This window comes from Oculina patagonica, chromosome 3, assembly GCF_052425735.1.
Source record: "Oculina patagonica isolate OP01 chromosome 3, crgOcupat, whole genome shotgun sequence".
NCBI lineage: Eukaryota > Metazoa > Cnidaria > Anthozoa > Scleractinia > Oculinidae > Oculina > Oculina patagonica.
The window spans coordinates 24,272,146-24,290,617 of NC_135760.1; the positions used below are offsets into that span (position 1 = coordinate 24,272,146).

General features: G+C 38.4%; 1 protein-coding gene and 1 pseudogene across 2 annotated transcripts in view; one reads left to right on the forward strand and one right to left on the reverse strand.

The window, feature by feature from the left end:
• Positions 1 to 12,929, forward strand: LOC144647161 (beta-glucuronidase-like). The gene is made up of 12 exons (XM_078506918.1): positions 1 to 231; positions 2,127 to 2,309; positions 3,559 to 3,734; positions 4,725 to 5,088; positions 5,707 to 5,853; positions 6,795 to 6,970; positions 7,620 to 7,766; positions 8,537 to 8,621; positions 9,508 to 9,684; positions 10,419 to 10,451; positions 10,922 to 11,024; positions 11,951 to 12,929. Exons 1-12 carry the CDS (start codon positions 16 to 18, stop codon positions 12,178 to 12,180), a joined length of 2,037 nt encoding a protein of 678 aa, XP_078363044.1. The 5' UTR covers positions 1 to 15; the 3' UTR covers positions 12,181 to 12,929.
• LOC144647181 (uncharacterized) overlaps positions 12,760 to 18,472 on the reverse strand; it is a 16,381-nt pseudogene continuing 10,668 nt past the window's right edge. Inside the window, exons 5-8 of the transcript XR_013569541.1 lie at positions 16,258 to 17,817; positions 15,616 to 15,654; positions 14,954 to 15,028; positions 12,760 to 13,319 (exon numbers count right to left, since the gene is read on the reverse strand). The product of XR_013569541.1 is annotated as an uncharacterized LOC144647181 (transcript). The remainder of the gene's footprint in view (positions 13,320 to 14,953; positions 15,029 to 15,615; positions 15,655 to 16,257; positions 17,818 to 18,472) is intronic.

Sequence of the window (18,472 nt, forward strand, 5' to 3'; positions counted from 1 at the left end):
CACACTGAGCGCAATATGGCGTCGTTACAGATCGTTTTACTGTCCGTTTTTATCGTGGCAGCTTTGAATGTCGCCCTTATAATGGCCGCTTTTCCTGGTATGCTATTTCCTAAAGATACTGAGCGGCGAGAAGTCAAAGATTTGAGTGGTATGTGGGATTTTCGCGCCGACATGTCAGACAACAGAAATGGCGGCTTCGAAAATATGTGGTTTGCTAAACCATTGTGGCAGGTTAATTTAGAAATACAAATATTATCACGGCAAATAGCCACTTGATAAAAGAAAGTAACGTAACCTTTAGATAACAGTTGTATTTTTGCTAGACTTGCATTTTTTAGACGAAAATCAGAATCTTTTTAAAATTGCTAGCGGAAACGGTCTCTACAGGAAGAACTCTCAGGGAATCCTCCTTTAATTACACGATAGATTTCTTTTCAAGAAATTCACGAATTGGCAATTGCATTAAAATACTTTGTTCCATAAAGTTGACCTTTATAAGAAGAACAATAATTTTAATTTCTATGTCTATTTACCTGCAACTTAAGATAACTAGTCCATCGAAGCGAACGGGTACAAAATAAAGGTTCATATTTTCGGCCGAAACTAAATTGAGAATCTTTACCTGGGTTATGTGATAAATGTAAAATTATGATCGGATACGATTTAAGACCTTTTTGTTTTACTACGGCACTGAAAACCAAAGAAAAAGGCACAACTTAAAAAAAAATCTAATTCCTTTCAAGGTTTAAATAATTTATCTCAACGATGAATAAAATTCTTAAAGACCTTTCCAGTGTCTATTGAATTGATTTTCCCCATTCCCTGTAAACTACTTAATGATTTTTTCAACGAGATTTTTCATTTCTAAAAGAAGATATTTATAAATGTTTGGAGTCTTGTAATGATTCAGTTCTTTTTAAAAATATTTTAAATTCTCCTTACATTTCTTTAATGCTTGTTATGAGAATCTGTTGGTTGGTTAGGATAAGATTCCCTAGTTAACATTTTGTGTTTTATTATGATTGTTTCCTTGAAATTGTGTTGAAAAAAGATAGAAATACTCCTGACATTTTATGGGACTAATATTGATTAGCTTGAGTCAGCATTTTAACCAAGGAATGACCAGGGTCTAAAAATTTATCTCATTCATTAAAAGTCTGCATTTGAGCTTAGCCAGCTAGCACTCATCTCTGGTCTCAATAATATGGAGTAATTAACAACTATTCACCAAAGTGGAGGTGGCATAGTGGTGGATATATATATTTACCGAGCTGCAAAGTAAATATCCACCACTAGCCACCGACACTGAGGTGAATAGTTGTTTTAGTATATACTAAAACAGTGAGATAAAATAGCCTGAAAGAATGACTTTTGACTAGTTCTTTGCCTTCAAAGATTACAATTTTCTCGCATGCGTTGCTCGGAGGTGAATAGCAAAGGATATTCCGAGTTTGAGTAGCCAATCAGTGCGCACCAAAAGCGCTATCCACTGTTTTAGTATATACTAACTAGGATTATTTCTTCTTCCCCCTGAATGGGATGCTAAACCATTGCACAGCAGTGTAGCAGCTCTCGTAAGTTTGTAATTCTACTGATCCTCTTGTGTAGGAGTTGTTATTTATTTTGGGGCTAGGGACATTGTTCCTGCTGTTTGTTCTATTCTATTAAAGGGTAGCAAGCCATTCATGTGAGACATTGCGGGAACTGCTACCCAAACCCCATTGTGCAGCTCCAGAAAATATCCATACCCACCCCATGGAAGGTCAATGAAAATTCCGAGGGGGTAGGGGGGTCTCAAAAGCCAAAATTTAAAAGGCCCGTATGGGGCCTTACTGGAATTTCCAGAGGGGTAGGGGTACATATCCGTACCCCCTCCCTCCCCCTTCCTTGGGAGGGGTTCGGATATTTTCTGGAACAACACATTGTAAGGTTACCCCCCAGCATTAAATTTGCTAGTACCCAATTGCATTTCTTAGATGAGGAGAAGCATGTTGATCCAGAGTCCAGCAGACTATAAAACAAGTTAAACCATTTGGGAAAAATACCAATAAATGAATATTAGATAAAATATTCTGACCATTATGTGACTCTTATTTTCATTTATTTATTCTTTCTTTCTTTTGTAGTCTGGAAATGTAATTCCTATGCCTGTTCCATCAAGTTATAATGACATCACTGAAGATAGGAAACTAAGGGACTTTGTTGGTTGGGTTTGGTATGAGAAAGAGGTTTATGTCCCCAGGTCATGGGAAATCAACACGACCAGGGTGGTCCTGAGATTTGAGAGCACAAACTACAACACCATTGTGGTAAGAAAGATTTTCTGGATCATGTGTACTTTAGGTACCGTCGAGACTGTCGACCGACATCGACAATCGGGACGGAGACGACCGACGGAACCGGCGAGATCGACCGAATATCAATGGAGATCGTCAGCGACCGAGGGGAGTCGACGGACGGCCGAATATCGGTGGAGACGGCGGCTCTCCGATGGTGGGGAGGGGTAATTATCGGAAACTTCGGAACTGTTGACGGTATCTGTTCATGACTGTTACGGTAACAAATTAACAAATTATAGTATTACTTTGGCACTATCGGCAAAGTATCGCTTGGATATCGGTAAAGCCTCGACCGACTGTCGAGAAGAGGAACAGTATCGGCCGATGTGCATACTCGTCGATACCGGGACTCGGTGAGTATCGACCGAGATCGGTCGATAGTCACTGATACTGACTGAGTATCGACCGATATGTCGGTCGATAGTGTCGAGTACGACCGATATATCGCGAGTCGGGGGATAAATAAACATGATCCGATTTTCTTTAATTAAAACTAAATTTAAACGATTCAGTGATAAGTGATAAAGTGGAACCCAGTAATTATGGCACAAAAGCCTGGACATGTAGAAGTGCATTTATAACTAGGGTGTCTATATAAAGTGGGCATCCATATTGCCCCTAATGATCCCTTTCTCAGTGTGCTTTGATGGATAATGGTCAAACATGAGTAGCCTTGGCTTAATTTTTACATCAATTTGCATTATTTGTTTACATAATGGCATTGTATCAAAAATTTCAAAATGGAAATTAATTTACTCAAGAGTAATGTCCTTGAGAACAATGGTTAAGTTTGAACAAAATTTAGGTAAAAATGGTTAAGTCTGCCTTTAAGCCTAGTGGTCCACCATACCGGAGCTTATCCAAGTTTTGTTGTATAAGGTGACTTGGTGTATTTCTACACCCCCCCCCCCCCCCCACCACTGGATGGGAAGCTAGTCCATTGTAGGATTGCCTCTGACATTAAATACCCTGGTACCTACTTATACACTTGAGTGAAGAGACGCACTATGAGAGTTAAGTGTCGTGCCTGAGAACGTAACCTTAGCTAGGGCTCGAACCCAGACCGCTCGATCCAGAGTCCAGCAAACCAAACATTAGGCCACCAGGCCTCCAAATATCATGCTGCGTGGTGACTGTCAAATCAGTGATTCAAATAACAAAATATCTTGATATAAAATATTGAATATGTAATCAGTCTATCATGTCTTGTTATTTTTAGTGGTTGAATGGTAAAGAAGTTATGAAGCATTCAGGAGGTCATCTTCCATTTGAAGTTGATGTTACACCTATGCTTACATTTGATAAAGCAAACAGAATCACAGCTGCAATCAACAATACACTTACACCTACAACCCTACCCCCAGGGGAGATACAGTATATTACAGGGGGAGATGGGTGAGTCTTGAGCTATAAGTTGAATTGATCACCTTAGATATTGCCAAATTAATTCCTGTAGACAGTGAACTGCAGGGGTGTAGCTTAAAAAACACTAAGCCGCAGCTCCTTAATAAGCCCAGCTGGCTTTTCTGGTGTTGACAGCTTTAAAAGTTTACCTTAAAATAGTCTATGTTTTCATGTCAAATTTCGGCCAGATTAAAGTTGTCTTCCAGCCGTCAAAATTAGCTGACAGCCAGCCCTTAGGGACATCCCTGACACTGAGTAAAGAAATTAACAAATTCCATAGGTCCCCTAAGTTTATCCATACCCCTCCCATGGGAGGTTTTTTGGATTAAGCCTCCACTCCCACTCCCTTCCCTCACCCCCACCCACCTGGAAATCCCAATAAAGCTTCAAACTTTCTTTCAAAAATTGGCTTTTAAAACTCCCTCCCCCCTCCCCCAGAATTGCCAATGACCTCCTTGTGGTACAGGTATGGATATTTTCAGGAACTGCTCATTGTTGTTGTGTTGTTCATTTTCAAATGAACTGAGAATTCTCATTTAAAATATAAGTCTAGATATAATAAATCAAACATAAGAGAGTGTGTCATTACATTTCACAAGAAAGGAAAACCGGAGAACCCAAAAAAAACCTTGGAGCAAGGTTGAGAACCAACCACAAACTCAACCCAGCCAAGTCAACCCTCCAAGTACTTTTTCCTTAGTGGCCATTGGCCACCACACTCAAGTTTTGGTCACCAGTGAAAATTTAGTCACCAAATTAAGCTGATGCTTCCATCCTCCCTCAAGGCCAGGGGGACCTGGTCAGCGCCAGCCCAAATAGCGCCGGCAACGTAAATGGTTTAACTTGGACGGTTGCAAGTCTGGGAATCGAACCTGGATCACATTGTTGGGAGGCGAGCGCCTTTACCACTGCACCATCCCTACTCCCTGAGTTCACACAAAAAAATTAAATTTTATTAATATTTGTTTTTTCCAATTTCAGATATCCCCCTGGATTTTTTGTTCAAAAGTACACTTTTGATTTCTTCAACTACGCTGGCATTCATCGTCCTGTCAAGCTGTACACCACCCCTGTAGTGTATCTTTCTGACATCACCGTGACAACGAATTTTTCAGATAGTAATGGCGAAGTAAAATTTGTTGCAACAGTGTCTTCCATTAGCACCATTACCGCGCTTCCAAAGGGTGACCTTACCATGTCATATGAGTTATTTGATAAATCAGGATTTGTTGTCGCTTCAACGGGGGGCCCTGATGCGTTTGAAGGAACCCTGTCAATCAAGAATCCAATGCTATGGTGGCCAATTGGAATGAGTGACAAGCCTGCCTACTTGTATTTACTGAAGGTAAAAAAAATACTAAGTTCTTTGTTGCCTTAATTTATTATCTTTGTAATAAATGTTATTCAATAATTATTAATAATTTAATTATTACAAAAATGTAATGATTATATATTTAGGACCCACTTACTATTAAACTATCACCTAATAATTATTATTTACCGAAGTGGGGGGGGGGGGGGTTTTTTTTTTTTTTTTTTTTTTTTTAATTTTTTTTTTTTTTTTTTTTTTTTTTTTTTTTTTTTTTTTTTTTTTTTTTTTTTTTTTTTTTTTTTTTTTTTTTTTTTTTTTTTTTTTTTTTTTTTTTTTTTAATAAAATAATTAAAAAAAAAAAAATTAAAAATTAAAAAAATTTTTTTTTTTTTTTTTTTTTTTTTTTTTTTTTGGGCGGGGATACCAACCTAGCAAATGGCGTAGCTCACCACAAGTCTCTTGTAGCTCAGTTGGTTAGAGCACCCAACCCATGTCTGGGACTGGAGGCCATGGGTTTGATTCCTGTCGGGGACTCAGATCAGTATTTTTTCTTTGTCCCACACTTGTGTCATGTTGAACAATTCAACTTCACAATGTACATATTGTTTCTAATATTGAAACAAACACAATATATATTGTTTGTATCTGCAGGTGATCACTCGTTCTACCATCTTTAACCTGGAAGATGTATATTATCTCCCTGTTGGCATACGGACTGTCAAAGTTGAAGGGACAAGCCTCCTTATAAACAACAAACCATTTTACTTCAAAGGATTTGGAAAACATGAGGATGCTGACGTAAAAAAGAACTTTTCATTATTTGCATAGGGTCGTTTTAGTGAGATAGTAAATTTTAGTTTCTTAAATAGGTTTTGTTAGGTTTTTTCTAGAACAATTTTCGAAGTGCTCATGAATTTACGCTTATGAGTGGATTTCTTCAAACATTTCCCAGGGGGATAAGCATATTAAATTCCATATAAAAGGGAGGGGGGATGTTTTTTGTCTCCCTTAGGGGTGTAAACTACAGATTTTGATCTCACTTAGGCTGTTCAGGACTGAATGCCAATATTTTCAGCTGTGTATCTTTTAGGAGTCATAAAAGCTTGAGCCACACCCAAATTGGTCTCCTTTGGGGATTTAATTCAAATTTACCAACAAGCATCCTCATCCCTTTCATATGAGAGTCCCCCCTGGAAAAATTCTTCCTCTCCGTCCCCTCAACCAATGTTAGGATTCGGTCACACAGACCATCATAGCTGCGCAAAAATTTGGAAGGAGGTTCAGGAAATCACACAATCACCCTTAACTGTATTTTGAGTAGCAGAGTTGCAAAAAATTTCATGAAGTGCCATTTTCTAAAAAAAAAAACAAGTACTTTAGTTGCCAAATTATTGTAAGCATGTGGCGAGAGTGAAGGATGCGATAATCTCAAAAATGAGTATTTTGTTTCTTAAAATAACTACTGGTAGCTAGCACCATAGGCATACACATGTGCAGAAAGTTGTGGAGCTACAACCCTTTGTATGCATTGCAGTCCTACGATTCTTGCCACTAGCATCACACAATAAGACAATAACTATCTACCTCTCAGCACACATTACAGCTGTAAGATAGCTAGAAATATCTAACAGTCTGCACACATTGCAGACCCGCCTAGATAACCTCCGACTGTCTGCATGCGTTGCAGACTAATAATAAAACTAACTTTAAGTTTAAACCATCTTTATAAATCCTACTAGATTCGTGGTAAAGGGCTTGATTATGCCATAATAGCCAAGGACTTTAGCCTGCTCAAGTGGCTGGGTGCAAACAGCTTTAGGACAAGTCACTATCCCTATGCTGATGAAATCATGGACATGGCTGATAAAGAAGGAATGGTTGTTGTAGATGAGTGCCCTGGAGTTGGGATTAAATGGTATTATTTCCGTTTTTTTACTTTTCTTTATTTTATGTCGATTTAAGAAAAAGAAAAAAGTTAAATTGTTTTTTTTTTTTTTTTTTTTTTATTTGTTTTTTTTTTAAAAATTTTTTCTTTTTTTTTTTCTTTTTTTTTTTTTCTATTTTTTTTTTTATAAAAATTTTTTTTTTTTTTTTTTTTTTTTATATTTTTTTGGCCCTTTTTATAAATAAATTTTTTTTTTTTTTTTTTTTTTTTTTTTTTTTTTTTTTTTTTTTTTTTTTTTTTTCTATGAATTTTATTGCAATTGTGTATATCAGGTAGGGAAATAAGTGCCTTTATCTATGGATCAGCAAATCTTCGTCATTTACTGCCTAAATATTATTATTGTTCCCAATTGCCCCATTGCCCCTCTACCCACCGCTATACAATCTATACAATCCTACAATCCCGCTATAAACCCTCTCTCTTACAGGTGTAGATGTAAACATAATGCACTTTTTCAAAGTACTTAAAAGTTGAATTGTTTATGATTTCATTTGCAAAACTTCCAGAGTAAGCCAAACTGGCACAAATTTCTAAAGCCAAGGAACATTTCATTTTGCTTTGTAATTGTCTTCAAGAGGGATTTTCTTTTCATTACGTTTCTCGCATTTTTCTTTTTCAGGAAAAATCTGGGCACGGAATCCCTAGAGCATCACAAGCAAGTCATGGCTGAACTGATCCGCCGCGATAAGAACAGGCCAGCGGTAGTCATGTGGTCAGTTGCCAATGAACCGTGCAGTGACAAGCCCAACTCTGTACCCTACTTCAAGTAAGAACATACTACCTTATTATAGGAAATTAACGCGTCATGAAATTAAGGCAAATTTCAAAATTTTTTTTTTTTTTTTTTTTTTTTTTTTTTTTTTTTTTTTTTTTGGGGTTTTTTTTTTTTTTTTTTTTTTTTTTCCTTTTTTTGTTTTTTAAAAAAAAAAATTTTTTGGGCTCCCTTTATATAATAAAAAAAAAGGGGGAAAATTTTTTTTTTTTTTTTTAATTTTTTTTTTTTTTTTTTTTTTTTTTTTTTTTTTTTATTTTTCTTTTTTTTTTTTTTTTTTTTTTTTTTTATTTTTTTTTTTTTTTTTTTTTTATTTTTTTTTTTATTACTTAATTATAAAAAACATAATTTTTTAAATATTTTCTTTACTACTATGGAACGTGGCGTTTTACAAACTCACTTGACTGAGCAATAAAATTGGTTTTATAAATCTGCGATTTAATAAATCTACGATTGCCTTTTTTCGTTATTAATGCTCGGAACAGTGCAATACTTGTAAACAAAAAAAGACATGAAGTTACGATAGACTAAGAATCAGGTTCAACACGGATTTTTATACACAAAATTTAGAACATCGTGCGTCTTTTTATGTGTCAAAATAGTCAAGTAAATTGCAGAGGGTAACTTCTCGAGAAGTAAACTAGACAACGCCTTGGTGTGATAAATATTACGACCAATTTTTGGCGAGAAAGTACTTACACAGTTGTTCACTTCACATAAATTTAACTTATTTTACACTGTGTTTTTCTCCATCGATTCTCCAGAACTCTGTTCGACCTGACTCGTGAACTGGATCCCACACGACCTGTGACATTCGTAACGATGTTTAAAGCTTGGAACGACAAAGTTGTAAGAAATAAAATTGCTTTAAGCTTAGTTATGTACGTTAAAAACAAATCACCTTTGTTTAACGAGGGTTGCAACTGACAAACCTGTGGCCCTCGGTTTCCCGTTCGATTTGGATTTTAGAATTTTTGTTTTTTTTGGGGGGAGAAAAAAGGGAGAAAAAAGGAAAAAAACCCCCGGGGAAAAAAAAAAAACCCCTTTTCCGGCCCGGGGCGCACACACCCCCCCCCCTTTTTGGGGGAGGCCCCCCCCCCCCCCCCTCCCCCCCCCCCCCCCCCCTTGCCTCTTGTGAACCTTAGGTAACACAAGCAAGCGTGACTGAGCTCAACCGGATTTAAACTGGGATTTCTCGTAGTAAAAGTCTTTCTTGACTACAGCTTTGATTGGAATCAAGTTGAATACGAAAGTTTTAGTTAGATCGATCTTAGAGCTCAGACTACCATTGTCGCCCCACAGAAGCTCGTTATGAACTTTGATCGACCAACTTTATAGGCCCTCGTATACTTCATAAAGACTAGAAAACTGTCCATATTTTTTTACGCGAGATCGCTGGGCGAAACGCTGCTCTAGTCACGAGTTTCTTTCAGTTTTCGCAATGGGAGGTGGCGACGAGGAGCTTGGGGGCAGGGGCTGAGAGGATTTTGCGCGATCAAAAAGTTAGACCTAAATCTTTCCCCTTGGAAGCGGCCCCCTGTAGCCTTGGCCGCGGTTGCTGTACGTGCTAGAGCAACAATTATAAAAACACATTTCAATTCTGCTTAAAACGATCATTGAAACTCGTTGACCTTTTCTTCACATGCCCGTTTGTTATGATCTGTACAAGTAAGTCCTTAATTGTTTATGGCTTCAAATCAATTTTAATAACTCTGATCTCTTTAATCTTTTCCAGGTGCAGTTCTGTGATGTGATTTTTTGCAACCGCTATTACGCTTGGTACCACGACTTTGGACAAACTCAGCTTATTTCCAGACAGTTGGAGCGGGAGCTGCGAGACTGGTTCGATACTCACGGCAAACCGGTTGTACAGGCCGAATATGGAGCTGATACTGTAGCTGGTATGCACGTGGTACGTGCCTATATTATTGACGTAATATGATTCTTTTAGCAAGAGAAAATGCAACCTCGTTTCCAAGGTCCTATCCTAGAAACTAGGTTGCAGAAAATGTTTTAGCCGCGTTGATGGGCATCTGTTATTAGCAAGCTGTGGTAATGGCTATTCAAGCTTTGATCGTCTCGTCTTGTGGTCAACAGCGAGTAACTTACCGTATTCAGACGGGCGGGCAACAAAGGCCTCTTTGGAAAATTTGCGTACAAATACCGTAACATTTTACGACCTATGTTGTCCGAACGTTTTCCGTTATGTAGTATCACATCGTAAGGATGCGTCATGTTGCGTATGGTACCCCTATTAACACGGGCTTAATCAATTTTTGGAGACGGTGACTGAAAAACGTCCAAGACCCCTGGATGACGAAAACATCATCGTTATCAGGTCACCGATAGGCTCAATAAAGGACTGCTTGTGGTTTCCACAGGCAGCGCAAAACAAAAGCGCAAGCACAAGCAAAAGGAAAGATTCCTTTTCTCTTTTCTCTGTTGCGTTTCGCCACCACTGTTTACACGAAAGCTTCATTTTTTAATGCTTGCTTCGTACCTGACAGGAACAATGCCTCTAGCCCCATTAAAAATAACAACTGCTACACTAAAGGACCATTAATTAGAAATACAAGCTTACGAGATATGCTACACTACTGTGCACCTGTGTCAACTTGTTTAAAATAATGTTTATCTCACTTGCAGGAACCGCCGTCAATGTTTTCGGAGGAATACCAAGTAAGTACACATGCAAAACGGGTCTAGTGTTGCTTTCTGTTGTCTGTCGAAAATATTTTTCCTTTGATACGCATTTGCTAAACTGTCATTGGTTAAAAATACACGTGCAACCGGGTCAGGCAATAAGAACAATCATGTTGTTTGTAAGCCAGTCAGGTTCAACACCAAAACTAGTCGTGAATTGGGTTCTCGACTTTTCCCGCGCTTTGCGCCGTGTGCAACTGCGAGCTTTGGTTAGTTTACTGCAGGATTTGGGTGCTTATGGGGTGCTTATGATTGGCCAGTTGTGATGATTTTGAATTAAGTTTCACGACAGTCATTCTAGCATCTTGCGAAAAGGCTCTCAGCAAAAAGAAACAGGGTCCAATGACTTTCAACGCGCAGCATTGTCTTTTTCCCGTCTTTTTTCTTTCACTTCAAGTTCAATAACTTTTAACATGATATAAATGACGTTATTATGTACCCCATAGGTGGAGACTCTTTTGCAGTATTTCCCTGTTTTTGATAAACTGAAGAAGGAATTTTTCATTGGTGAGATGATCTGGAACTTCGCGGACTTTATGACGCAACAGGGTGAGTATACAAGCTTGACCGTCCTTGTTATTTTACTGTTAAAGAAGAAAATTAAATTTTTAAATGTTAAGTTCACTGAAAGCTGCCGCCAAAAATTTACAAATGAAAAAGCCATTTAAGGCAAATGAAAATGCGCGCGCTTATTTCTGTAATAAAGAATAAGAATAAGAACTTTAATAGTAAACTCCCCCACAGAGCTTTTCAGTTACTATTTACAATAAAAAATAAAAACTACTTAACTCTAATATTTACAAATAAAATTGAAATTAAATAAAATAATGAAGCAGGAGAGAAAATGATAAGCGCACAAGCCCTTGGCAAGCGTTTTTCTCAACTGCAAAATAGAACATTATTAGAAAGAAACTGAACGGCTGAAGCTGTTTCCTTAGCTCTAGAATGTAGCAGCATTAAAATATGCTTTCAATATTGCCAAAAACGAATCGGTGTTTCATAAACATTTTTTTCTGTTCGCGCGTTTAGATTGTATTCTTAGCTCATTTTTTTTGGCCGCTATTTTTTTTGTTTGGCGAGGTATAAAGTAAATTTTTTTTTTATTTTTGTGATTTTTATAAAAAATTCGGGTCCTTTTTCCGCTTTTCGGGTTAAGTTTATTTTTTAAAAATTGTAAAAAATAATAGAAAATTTAAAAAAAAAAAAAAAAAAAAAAAAAAAAAAAAAAAAAAAAAAAAAATACATCCCGTTGAAGCCCTGAATTTTTTTTTTCAGGCTTCATTCCAATTGCTTAAATTGGAAATTCACTGCGATGATCATTTATCACTTTCATATACATCCGCAGTTCATGTATGAATCATTTCATATACATTACATAATATCGTCCTATATTGCACATAAGCCGATTACTTGTGGATTCCTGTATATAACAATAACTTGCGAAGCATTTATAATAACTAGTTTTCTCTTTAAAGGTACAACACGAGTAGGCGGCAACAAGAAAGGGATCCTAACACGTCAAAGGCAACCCAAGGCCGCTGCTCACTTGCTGCGCCAGCGATATCTTAACATCACGCTGGAACAGGGCGGCACAAAGACTGGGGACGAGTTGTTGGACACCCTCCTTCGGTTTGAAAGCCGTAACTCGGGAAATATGTCACAACCCATACAACCACCACAAACATACATAATGAACTTTACCTAAATTGTACGCACTGTGATTAGCTGAAAGTTATTTACATAGAGCAACTTTTGATTGAGTGTTGCAAAACCACAACAAAAGTTATCACTCTCCCTAAAAGTGGCATTCTCGTCCCCATAGCCCTCTCGTTTCTCTCAGCCGGCTTGGCACGAGAAAACGAAAGGCTCTGGGGACATAGGATTTTTGAATTAATTCGAAATTTTTTGATTGGCACAAAAAATTCCTAAACGGAAGTCGAAAACGTAACGACTCTCACATACATTCTTTTGAAACGTCATGACTGCATACATGAAGACCGGAAGTTCTAGAATCTAGGACTGGAAATCCTGTTTCGCCAGAGCCCTTTGTTTTCTCGTGCCAAGGCCCAGCCGGCTAAGATAAACGAAAGGGCTATGGGGACGAGAATGTAAAAGTGGTGGCAAATGAGGACACAAATGGTTTCCTGTTTGCTGGGCAGAGCTTTATTTTTACGTTTAAATTTATTTCAAGGAATTCCCCCCCCCCCCCCCCCTCCAACACAGACACTTTTAGCAGCAACAAAATTTAAATATTATATAATTCGAATGTATTTCATTTTATTTAATATTATCATGAATTGTAGTCCAAGACAACATAAAACAATTCAATAGTATTTATTTTTAAAAAGCAGTAAATAGTATGCTAAAAATATATATATAATTTAAAATATATTTATTACAATTCAACTTTGAAAATAAATCCGATTTTAATGAAATAAAATGTCTTTCACTGAGTGATCTCGTCAATTAATTTGATGGCCAATAACTTTTCACTGTACCGCAATACTTTGCGTTTCAAAACACGTAATCTTTTACACAGATCTCACTCGGTCTTGCTAGGGTACTATTTTAGCTTACGTTAGCACAAACAAACTTTTTTCTTTGCCGTACTTTTCACCTCTACTTGGACAACGATAACACTAGAGCTCAAGTTTTTTTTCGACAGTTTTTAGCGCAACCACTGAGTGAGAAAGGTCCCGATCCTCAATTATACTGTAAGTAGAGTTAGGCAGCCGATGCGCAAGTGACCTGGTAGTAGTTCAGTTGTCCTTCTCAGCTGTCAGCAGTTGACTGTTTTGTGAATTACAACTTGCTTGCAGCTGGTGAACATTTTCTTTAAACGACCTGAAAGAAGAAATTACCAAATAAACATTTTCAAATGGACTTAGCAGCAACGACGACCAAAAAATGAAATGAGAAATAAACCTTGAATTTGATATCGTTATTTCTGTACTTATACCTAATCGTAACATTTTGGTACGCTTCGGCGGCATATCAGGCGAGTTTGGTCGAGCCATGGTTCGTATTTTGGCGAGACGAAGTCGAGCCAAAATACCCATGGCGAGACCAAACGAGCCTGATATGCCGCCGAAGCGTACCAAAAAGGTACTATTAGGTATTTACCGTACCCAAATTCAGCCAAAAATCCGGTGATATTATTCGCTCCATAGAAGCCATGCTTGCCAGACACGTAGTGCAAAATGTGTTGACCTGTTTCAGTATTGATACTTTTTTGGTCTTCAACACTTATCAAGTCCTCTTCTCACATTTTTTTACTCGTTTGTTTGGAGTTTCATTCCCTAAATTTTCAAAATCCAAATTTAGCGAAAAATTTGGAAACTCCGACTCCACTGTTTCAGTGTGAATGTTTTAGTACTCGTCGGCAAACATCACGCAATTCGCGAGCGCGCTCAAGTTTAGTTTTGGCGGGAAAGTTTTTCTCATTTTACGACCGGTAAGCATCAGCTAATTAAAAATACTCGTTTGTGTTTTATTGGTAAAACCTCTTTTCAATTCATCGTACGGAAACAATACTTTAATTCAAAGTGACCGTGATATGGTGGCATATCAGGTCAGTGACTTGATATCGTAGGATATCAGGACAGTAGATCGCGCTTCTGATTGGCTACTTGCGAATTTGGGTACGGTAAAATCGAGTACAACGTACCGTTCCCTGTATAATACGCAAAAAAGGATAAACCCTCCGTTAAACAGTTAGAACTACGACTCAGATTACGAGATAAACCAATATTAAATGTTTGTTTTCAAGCAGACTCATTCTTCTAATGCTATCCACACTAGGAATAAACATAAGTAAACAAAATTGTTCGTTCTTTTTGTGCTTATCCCTATGCTCGTTCCTAGTGAGGACAGCATACGAGGAATATGTGTTCGTGGATTGTGTGAGACAGCGCACAAGTGACAACCTGCGTCATTTTGGCGGGAAAAAACGTAGTGGCCGTCGGCATTTCAGCGCAATTCAGCCTGCAGAACAGGTGGTTTATTTTGTGGGTCGCGCGAAGCCCAAAGGTTTACTTTTTCCTTCGCGCTCGCTGTGTCGCGCTTTGTGCGAGCCGCAAAATAAACCGCCTGTTCTGCAGGCTATCGCCATTTTGACAGTTCTTGCAACACGTCGTTTCAAATCTGGAAAACAAAGAAACAAGATAGCTCGGGAGGCAGGTACTGAGTGCGTACTTTTTATACCAACACGAAATGACGCAACTATTCTCAGGCAATTCTAATGTTTGCCTCACAAAATGTAAAGGAATACTTTCTGGAGTTAGCATTTCGCTGAGAACTAAGTGTTAATCTCAATTATTAAACGTCAGGCGGGCGGGTCACGTTTAAATAAACGCCAGAACGAGTAGAGTTTTAAAACGTGGGTCGCGTAATCGAGGAAATGAAAACTGAGGAAAGGTGTGAAAACTGAAAAGATATAATGAGCACATTTAACTATCTATTTCAGCCACATACTGTACCTCCAAGATGTAGTAGCGGTCTGCACCGAGTCTGTGTGATCGTTCATCTGTTTCTGAAGATTGCTGATTTGTGACCTGTGTACATGGGGTATAGCAAATTCAAACGTTCATTAGTAAGTTTAGAGCAAGTAGCAATAATCTCTCACAAACCCTCACAGCTACTCTATTCATTATACATGTTTCGTGAACTCGACACGCTTGTTTCGAGAACTTGACACAATTACGTAAAATTCTTTCAAGAATTTGGTACACTTGTTTCAAAGACTTGACACGCTTGATTTGATAGAACTGAGTCCACTTATTTCGGTGCGTTGAGACACTTCTTTTGATTTTGAGAACTTAATACACCGTTTAGGTTAACACGCTTGTTTCTAGAGCAATTTTTGATTAAGCGTCCGTGGCGTACACCCAAACCAAAGTAATCACTCTGACCAATCACAAAGGACGCAGAAAATCCAGTGAACCAATCAAAACTCAAAAGTAAATACATGTAGCCGAAGGGCGACAAAATGTGTTCAGTAGCGAGCCACGATTGATTTTGGTTAAATTCTGATTGGATTAGAAAGTGGTGGAAGATTTTTTAAACAGTGACTAAGCATAGTGCGAAACAAGATTATAATGTAGATATAAAGCGTCTTCAGTAGACACTGTTGGCTACCTACCTGAGCAAAGACATACACTCTTGTAGACCGGAAATTGGCCTGAAAACAAGACAAGTCAAAAGACTGTAAGGAACTGTGTAGTAAAAAAGTCCATCTTGAGGGCTAAAAATAAGATTTGTACTATATATATACAAGTAATTAGTGCTTTACCGCAGATCGGGGAGGTGGGGCGGTAAGCCCCCCTTTCAGGGTCGCAAGGGAAATGACCTGTTAAAAGCTCCACTCAAGGGGGGTGGGGCACCTCCCGTTATCAGGTAGCGCTGTGCCCCTTGGACGCGACAAACCATTACTCTGCACCAGGCCACGGAATGCTTTTTTACGACCGATTAAATAAGGTAGAGTGCAATTTTTTTAATCGCATTTCAAGGTGTTAACCTAAAGCCTGTGCAAAACTAAATGCGATCATGTCAGACGAAACGGAGACATTTATACACCGTAATCCACTGTAGGCAAGTCCAGAACAAAAATTGGAAACTAAGATATTGAAGTTTCCCCGTAGAACTGCTGTTCTCAGTTCCGAACTCGTCTCTCTGATGCGCAGAAGCGAAAGCCGGTTTGATTTAAAACAAAGCTGAAAGTTAAAAAAATCTTACCAACATTCAATATTAGATGTATTTTAGCTAAACTCATTGGTATATTTACCTGAAGCTAGTGGTGGATAACTTGCTAGCTGCATCTGTGTCGTCCCGTGTTTCGTCACAATCAGACATCGTTTCTCTTTTTCTTGTGACTTCTTCTTGTAGCAGTCGAAGGTTTCTGGAAGCCAACACGTCCTGTACCAAAGAATTCAGCTCCTGGCGCTTCACGAATAACTCCTGTTTAAGCGACTCAGTAACTTGCCTGGCCGCAAGAAGAGAATCTTTTAATTCAAATGTCTTTGTTTGGAAAGAACATTTGGCCTTTCTCGCCTCTGACAACTCAGAACGAAGCGAAGTCGTTTCGCTCCTGGATACTTGAAGCGCAGTTTTCAAGTTCTCCATTTCCAACTGTTGTCTTTCTTCCATCATTCTTAACTGTTCCTTTAGATATTCCACCTCTTTGGTCCGCCGAGTCACTTCCCACTCTAAGCTTTCCAATCTTCTGTCCTTAGCTGCTTCCTGGTTTAACATCTCTTCCAATCTCCTTTGCAAATTTTCACGTGCAGTTTGTTCGTCCGCAAAGCTTTTCTTCACCCCTTCTAGCTGAAATCGATATTTCTTCGCTTCATCGCCCTCGCTCTTAACCTCTTCCTGTAACTGCTTGATCTCTTTTCCAGCACCGCTTAATTTTTTCACTAACTCCGCTTTGTCACTCTCGGTGTCCTCGACTTTACTTCTCAAAGCAGCATTTTCCTGCCTTTCTTTCCTGAAAGAATCCTGCAAATTTTTCTTTTCCTGTCTCAAGTTCGTCAGTTGAGTTTCTAGGCTCCCAATTTTCTCACCTGCCGACTTCTGCTGTAATTCCTGGTCTTTCTTCAATCTTGCCAACTCGTTTGCCGCCTCGAGCAAGGCTGATTCTCGCGTTGCTATTTCGCCCTCCATTTTAACCACATGCTCTCGCAGAGTTCTCTGACTCGCCAACACTCCTGCCAGGCGACCTTTTTCTCGTTCAAGTTCAATCGCGCAAATCTGCATTTTCTTCACTTCGGTTTTCTTCTCTTTCAGCGTCTCCTTCAAAAATGAAAGCTCTTTCTTCATCTGGCTTATATCTCGGTTTTTGACGCCAAGATCATTCGCCGCTTTCTTCTTGAATACTTCATAATCTTGCTCCATCTTAACTTTTTCTTGTTGAAGAGCAAGAAGATCGTTTTGAGCGTCTTCCAGCTGACTCTCGTAGCTTTTCTTCAATTCAGCTACGTTTTGTTCGGTAATTTTATGGAGCTTCTTCAATTCTTGTTCCGCCAGTTTTTTCCTGTTCTTCATTTGTTGTATGGTTTCTCCAAAAGACTGAATCTCCTGGTTGTGCTTACGTTCCTTTCTGATAAGCTCGTCCGTCAGGTATTTCAGTTCTTGTTCCAAGTTGATCGCTTTATCCCGCTCTTTGGTAACTTCTGTCTGTAGATGAGTTTTCTCTGTCTTGATTTCTTCTTTGAGCGATGCATTTTGATTTCTTAGCGCATTTAATTCATCTTGATTTGAATGTCGCGTCGTTTCCAGCTCGCCTTCTAATTTTGCTCGTTCCAGCAACGATTTGTGAAACTTCTCTTCCAGCACAACAATATCCCTGAAAGTAAGAAGAAAAAGCGGCTCAGAAATTCTCCATGGGTTCCATAAAAATAGGTTCTTTCTTCTGACAAGGGTGCTTAAACAAAACACCAACTAGTAAGGTCGCAATTTGAAATAAAAACACTCGCATTTGCAATGCCAGCAATTTTTGCTTAAAGTGGAACCCCGCCCTGTTAACAAGACCACCTTGATAATTGCGGCCGATGACGACATTTTGGACTCCCCAGTTTTTATTTTCTGTATAGGTTGACCCCATTAATGCGACCACGAGTAACGCCGAAATGGGATAAAATTCTAAAAAAACAAACAAAAAACAAATAGAAACTATCGTAATGATTCGATTTAGCGCCCGGGGCGCTTATTTACTTTTGGCACCTCGAGGGAGGGCGCTTATTCGAGACAGGGCGCTTATTCGGGACAGGGCGCTTATTTAATTTCTTGAGAAACAACCAAATGTATCTAACAATAACAGAAACTGTAACAGTTAGAAATTGTTTAAAGTTCAATTACTTTTAAAATAATTGTTCATTTTAGCAGTAAATATATACTAGTTATGCAACACTTTCGAGTGGTATACTACGGAATATCCCACGAGTCACTTGTATTTTCTCGGTATACACACGAGCCTTTAGGCGAGTGTGTATGCCAAGAAA